General features: G+C 42.1%; 1 protein-coding gene across 2 annotated transcripts; it reads right to left on the minus strand.

Moving 5' to 3' along the window:
• Positions 1-2,370: 2,370 nt before the first annotated feature.
• Positions 2,371-5,473, minus strand: LOC109405788 (uncharacterized). Of its 2 annotated transcripts, XM_062847159.1 has the most exons (3): positions 5,265-5,473; positions 5,146-5,207; positions 2,371-5,081 (listed from the first exon to the last, which is right to left on the minus strand). In XM_062847159.1, the coding sequence occupies exon 3, from the start codon at positions 4,982-4,984 to the stop codon at positions 3,179-3,181; it is 1,806 nt and encodes a 601-aa protein (XP_062703143.1). In that variant the 5' UTR covers positions 4,985-5,081; positions 5,146-5,207; positions 5,265-5,473; the 3' UTR covers positions 2,371-3,178. The 2 variants fall into 2 exon arrangements, with proteins under 2 accessions (XP_062703143.1, XP_062703138.1); XM_062847154.1 differs by having other exon boundaries at positions 2,371-5,207.
• Between the last annotated feature and the right edge of the window lie 1,231 nt (positions 5,474-6,704).

Consider the following 6,704-nt stretch of genomic DNA (forward strand, 5'->3'; position numbering starts at 1 on the left):
AATCTGAGAAGGCCCTCGGAGGCCATTGTAATGAATAGGGGTATAAATTTTGGGGATATTGTGAGTGGTGATTCGTAAGAAAAATGAGGAGATTACGAAGAAAAGAATAAGCCTAAACGAGTTCTGTGAATAATCAAAAAATCTGAGGAGTTAAGTAATTTGAAGTGCATGCAAATAGAATCTAAAGTAGTGTATAAAATGAGTACATGTAATTAAATACTTGTAAATAGTAGAAAAAGAAAAGGCTGGAGAAAAGAAGAATATGTGTACATAGTTGAAGAAACATCGTCAGAATTTAAAAAAATAGTATGCAAAATTTTGGAAGCTGCATCGGGAATATGTAAATAACCAGGTAAGATTTAGGTTTTGCCTAATAGATTCATGCTTTAGCTAAATAACAACATGTAAACCTATATCTCTGTTAATTTGTTCAAACGTTAAAAAAAAACATTTTAGAACCTCTAGTTGACCGACCAACCGACCGACCAATTCTTAAAAAAAATATTTTTAGCAAGTAAAAATATTTTTTTTTGGTGAGAATGGGTGTAATGTAACGTGGTTACAATATTACAATTAATTGCTCGTTTCAATAATCTCGATTGATTATCTTTTCGCCATGAAAAGTCAGATCTAAATCGTACCCTAAACAAAGCAGACATATTCAAGCCATATTTTATACGACGATAGCGCCGCTCGGTGGTCGATATTGAAACCACTCATCTCCTATCTCAAAGCAGCTATGAACTCACTCAATTTCTTAGATTCAGTTCTTCAGACTGATGAGTTATTTTAACGGATTATGCATTGTGTATAATAATCTATTATGTAATAATCTATTATCCAAAGGACAAAAAATCTTATCAAGAGTCTTTCCGAATCAAACGGTGATACAAAGCGGACGTGGTCCAAAATTGTTCAGTGGAAGTTTTTTTTTGAAAAAGTTGAAGTGACTGTTAGCCGTTTGAAAACGTTCTGTGAGTTAAAAAAATGGTCAGTAGTGATTCTGTTGAAAATATTGTAATATCCCAAATTATTTTAGAAATCGGAATCTTAAAAAAAATGTGGAAGCTAATATAGGCCCAAGTGCAAGAAATCGTAGATTTCCACTGTAAGTGCATCATGCATCACAACCGCCATCATGATGCTGTAGAGTCTTTAATGTGATATGTGTACTTTGTAGATCTTTAAGATAGTTGCTGACGTCATCATTCCAGCAAAAATCCCTTGAATCGGCTGCTCGAGGCTCAGGTAATTGTTTGTACTATTGTATGCTCAGTGGATAATTTGTGCTGTCGATGTAGATGATGGGTGCTAATCTTTTCGTGTATGTGCTTTCTTCTTTTTCTCGTGAAGGAACCCCATCCTTCACGCGAAGGTGTTCCTGCCGGGTTCTAAAACCGGAGGTAGGTTGTAGGGAGATTCGACCACTACGAATCTTCTGGGTGCATCCAGAAGCTTGGCGGCTTGTAGGCTATAGGCCTCGTCGTCCGGCCAGTGACCCACCGTCGCCCCTACGGGCCTGGGAGAACTCCACGACTCCCGAGAATAACCGTCTGGAAGCCAATCACCAGCGGCATTCACACACATAGCCTCGAGACAGTTGGCGGTTCGTAGTCCAATCGAACTTGCATGCGTGTGTCGGCATAGACTCCAAAAGCCAGGACACGCACCACTGCCAGCATCGTGTCCGACAGCACTCTACCAACACTGCAGCGCTCCGCTGCCTCACCATCGACCCAGCGTCTCCATCACCGTCACCACCGTTGGACGTCGCCTGAGCTCGAGTCAACCGATATATCAAGGTCAGATTAGCTTAAGAGCCTAGTAGTGAACTGAGCGTATTTGTATGTGACTACCTACGAACACATAAGGGACCAAGTAATAGCACGGCCGTGCGCATGAGAATTCCTATTGGAATTTAGGAGGATAGGAACAAGGGTGTTGCGGGAGCGAATAGTTCTTTCTGAATTCTTTTTAGCAGATCTCAAACTCCAGTTATTGGGTGAGAAGCAGCTTTTAGCTGAAATGTTTATTTTAATAATTAGGGATTCTCTAGGACATATAATTTCAATTTGAGTACTTACAAAATTCAGTTTCGAGCTTATTTTAACTTATTTGTGCTCGTCTTTTGTACTCGTCCTGCAACCTGTGATATAAATGTACTTTAGATATAGGTAATCTAGTTTTAATTATTGTTACTTACAATTGTATAGTTTTAGAATAAGTCTAGATAGAAATTTCAGCATATTGTTAAGTTTAATTGTAAAGAAATGTTAAATAACTTTAGGATCCATCCGTTCACCCGGAAGAATCTCACTCAACAATGACAATTCTGCTATTGTCCCAAATCTCATTTTGCCCTGTCATCAATTCTCTTTTTCTGTGACGTGAAAGAGCAGTGCTGGCAGCAACACCCCTCCCCGTAACACTGGCCAACTGGTCCAGTTTTACAAATATCCTGCCAGCTTATCATCTAACTAACTATTAGCTTTCTACGGTAATTATTTACATCAAGATACTCAAAATCCTCATTTCGATTGCAAGGCAACGAACTCACCCGCCACAGCGGTCTTGAAGGTCGGAAGCCTGCATCTTCCACGATATCGAATTCCTTCTTAATAATGCCATAAATACGGGAGGCGTAAACTGTAGTTTTGTCCAGGGAGAATCCGGACGACGGTGGGGCAGTTCCAAACAACAGGATGACCAGATCCTTGATAACCCCTTCGTGCATGCCCGCTTCAGACCACTTCACTTTCACGGTGAACGAGACCAACTGCTTGTCCTGGTATCTCTTATCCTGCTGTATGGTGTACTTATCGATGGATTTCGTGTAGACAATCTCGAATCGGCTTTTCTTGAACCATTCGACGTAGTCCAGAATCCCAATTTGTTCTACGCCTTCGCAAATGGCGAAACAGATGTGCTGCTTCTTCTTCTTCACCTGACCAACGTAATCGCTCAGAGATCGATGTTCCTCTTCGTAAGCTGCTTTGTTATGGTGCAGCTCAACCCGTGTGTGATAATTGGAGATGACCTCGTCGATGTCGAATATCAGCTTTCTTCTGGTTTTATCACAGTTCTCGTACAATCCGTTGCACTCGTCCATTTCGCCGATAACTGCCAGCTGTTCTGTGGCCAAATTCTTCTGGATGATCTTGCGAATTTGGTTTAGTGGCTAGATGTTAAGTGGCAAACCTTCTGGCTCAACGACAACCTTGATGAGATTCTGGTAATCGATAATCCGTTCCATCCCCCGTTCCTCGTAGTTGACGACGATAACGACACGATCAACGCACAGATTTATATTGTTCTTCTTCTTGTTGCACTCGATAAAGTCGAGCGGCATACGGAGCGCGACAAACAGAGCACGAATATTCAATTGCCCATCGACAGGGAAATGCACGTTGGGAAGGGGACCTATCCCGAAACAGTGTGCGGTACTTATCATTTTAGGATTCGAACTAAACCACAACAAATCAGATATGGCAAGCAAATAGCAAATCTCCTTCGGCTGCTGCAAGGTGGCAATAATCCATGGAAACGAGTTGGAAACCTTGGGTTGTTCCTTCTTTATTTGTAACAGGTCTATCCCAGCATGTTCCGATGCATACATTGCATCTCCGTTGTTAGATATGGTACTTGTACTTCTGTGACCTCGTGCTGAAGCTTGACTTCTATCAACTTTGCGTTGTGATAGCAGTATCCTATAGGCGCAGAGTTTGGAACTAGAATGACGCAGACAGATTTCTCGGTCGCACGAATCGGTGAAGCGTAAACGATACCGATTCTCTCGTCGCTGCGATAACAAGGATGTTATGCGCTGGTCTACTGTGTCCAAAATAGTTCTCTCGAAAACATTCGGTAGCAAATTATTAGAGAGAACACTGAGCGTTTGCCTCGGCGTCGGAGTAAAGGGTTGATCTATTGTGGACGGTTTGAGATCACCAATCCAAATCAAAACAAAACTTGAAGATTCATCATTCACTGCACTGAGTTCGTTCGCAGAACCAAAACTTGCCCTCTTTCGATTGGTAATAAGCACGATCTGATAATTGTGCGATGGATGGTCGTCATTGTTTTCAAGAGCGTGGTTGAAGAATATCGCAACGGCTAACAGAGAGACGAGCTTAGGATGAACAAAAGGGTAAAATGGCTTTTTGACTTCTCCCTTATTTCGTTGAACCCCGCGAGATTGCCCAGTGTCTGGATCCAGCTGAACACAGAACGATTTCAACCAGGTTACAGTCACTCGGAAATCTGTTCGTTCACACACAACCAATTCTAGGTTCATGTCCACTATAACCCACCGTGTGGTAGATTGCATGCAATATTTTAACCACTGTACTATACACCGAATCGTAGGTTCGCCGCGAGTGATCATGTTATCTCGGCTGGCGATCGGATAGTTAGTGGGGAGAAATGGTATAATGACATGATCATCAGCTTCAGTTGTTTTTATATCATTCGTTGTTTTCATATCGCTGCCAGTAAACAAGTATTGGTCATTCGGGACAAAATCGAGAATCGCGTCGGTATTCGGTTGTTCCACCAGGTCCAATTGCGTCTGATTCTCTTGACAAACTTTCTGCGTTTCCTGCAATCCCTCGGCTGCGGTATGTAACTGCTTATTATCACTCGATAGTCTCGTGCTATCCGTCTTCTTGCACATATTGTGTTTCTTAGGAGCTTTAGAAATTCGCTCTTCCAACAGTTTGTATTTGGCCTCTATAGCCATCCGCTCCAAAGCTATTGCCCGTTTTGCGGCTTCGAAGGCGCGCTCATGGATTGCGCGTTCTTCATCCAACTGTTTTAGTTTTAGGGCAATGCGAGCATACTTTCCTCTATTTATTGAGGATGATTTAGTTGGTAAACAACTACGACTGGTCATCGCCAGCTCACTGTATTCTTTGGGGCGCGAACAATTACCGCAGTCTCCCGTTTGCGATGCACTAGGCATTGTAGAGAAATGATCACTTGCCATGAATTTTCTAAAAGTTTGTTGCGGGAGCGAATAGTTCTTTCTGAATTCTTTTTAGCAGATCTCAAACTCCAGTTATTGGGTGAGAAGCAGCTTTTAGCTGAAATGTTTATTTTAATAATTAGGGATTCTCTAGGACATATAATTTCAATTTGAGTACTTACAAAATTCAGTTTCGAGCTTATTTTAACTTATTTGTGCTCGTCTTTTGTACTCGTCCTGCAACCTGTGATATAAATGTACTTTAGATATAGGTAATCTAGTTTTAATTATTGTTACTTACAATTGTATAGTTTTAGAATAAGTCTAGATAGAAATTTCAGCATATTGTTAAGTTTAATTGTAAAGAAATGTTAAATAAACTTTAGGATCCATCCGTTCACCCGGAAGAATCTCACTCAACAATGACAATTCTGCTATTGTCCCAAATCTCATTTTGCCCTGTCATCAATTCTCTTTTTCTGTGACGTGAAAGAGCAGTGCTGGCAGCAACAAAGGGTTTGAATACACTGTAAAATTTGAATGTTTGCGAGTTTACCTTAGATGACGAAAGACTTTTGATGAAATTCAGTTCTTTTCTCTAATTTGATTTTTGCCTTTCGTGGGGTCGGGTTGTGGTGAGATAGGTCGGTTCGAATTCAGTTTTCACGTGTTTGATGGACTCGCCCTGAGTCTCGCTGGGCATTGGATATTGCTGCTTCACAAGCACACGATTGATCGTCTGCTTGGCGCTTAAGTGAAGTCAGTTGAGGTAAAAACCAAAGTCGAATCCAACCTAAATCTGTACCGTTACAACATCTCTGGAGATTGCACCTCTCGTCTTGACCATCACGATCCATTAGACATTAACCTCATCGCATAGGCTCTCTGACAGAGATCTTCGAAGCAAGCCATGTTGCTTGCTCTTATCTGGGTCTTCAGCGCGGCTTTTGCAGCGGCGAACACTACCCGCAGTTCGTTTCGCTCTTCCTCTGATCGTGCTCGCTGCATCCGCCGCATAGCGCATTGGAGCGGCGCAATAGCTTGAGTCCACCAGTAAGCTGGTGGTCTCCTATTTCTAGGGTGGACCCACCTAGGCATGGCCGCATCGCACGCACGCGAGAGCTCTGCTACCAGATCCAGTGTTGGGAATACTCACAAGCGAAAAGTTATACTCACTTGCTTCTATCTCAGTCCAGAAGCATGCTATCAAAAAATGATGTTTGAAGGACTTTTAGATTGTAGTTTAATCTAAAAGTTTGCCGAATAAAGTTAAGGTCGCAGATGCATATCAAAACCGTGACAGAGCTGTGAGTACAAGGTGAGTATGATTTACACGAATTTTACTCACCTCGTACTCACAGCTCTCTCACAACTTTGGTATGCGTCTGCGATCTTTACTTTATTCGGCAAACTTTTAGATTAAACTACAATCTAAAAGCCTCTCAAACATCATTTTTTGATAGCATGCTTCTGGACTGAGACAGAAGCAAGTGAGTATCAGTCTTGCAAGTGAGTATTCTCAACACTGACCAGATCATCGTCGCTTAAACCTAGCAAATTTCGCTCACGACGGAGCGCCTCCCTAAATACCTCTTCGTCGAAGTATGATGTCTTCCACCTACGAGGGCTTGGCCTTTACCTAGCCGCCTCTTCCTCTACTCGCTGCCTGCTGTTATTGTAGGCGATACTGTAGCAAACCGCCAGGTGGTCGCTGTGAGTGTAGCAATCGTTTACTCTTCAG

The sequence above is a fragment of the Aedes albopictus genome, chromosome 1 (assembly GCF_035046485.1).
Source record: "Aedes albopictus strain Foshan chromosome 1, AalbF5, whole genome shotgun sequence".
Lineage (NCBI taxonomy): Eukaryota > Metazoa > Arthropoda > Insecta > Diptera > Culicidae > Aedes > Aedes albopictus.

Bases quoted from the DNA above. Each gene is read 5' to 3' on its own strand.
- LOC109405788 (XM_062847159.1), bottom strand. From the start codon at position 4,984: ATGGCAAGTGATCATTTCTCTACAATGCCTAGTGCATCGCAAACGGGA.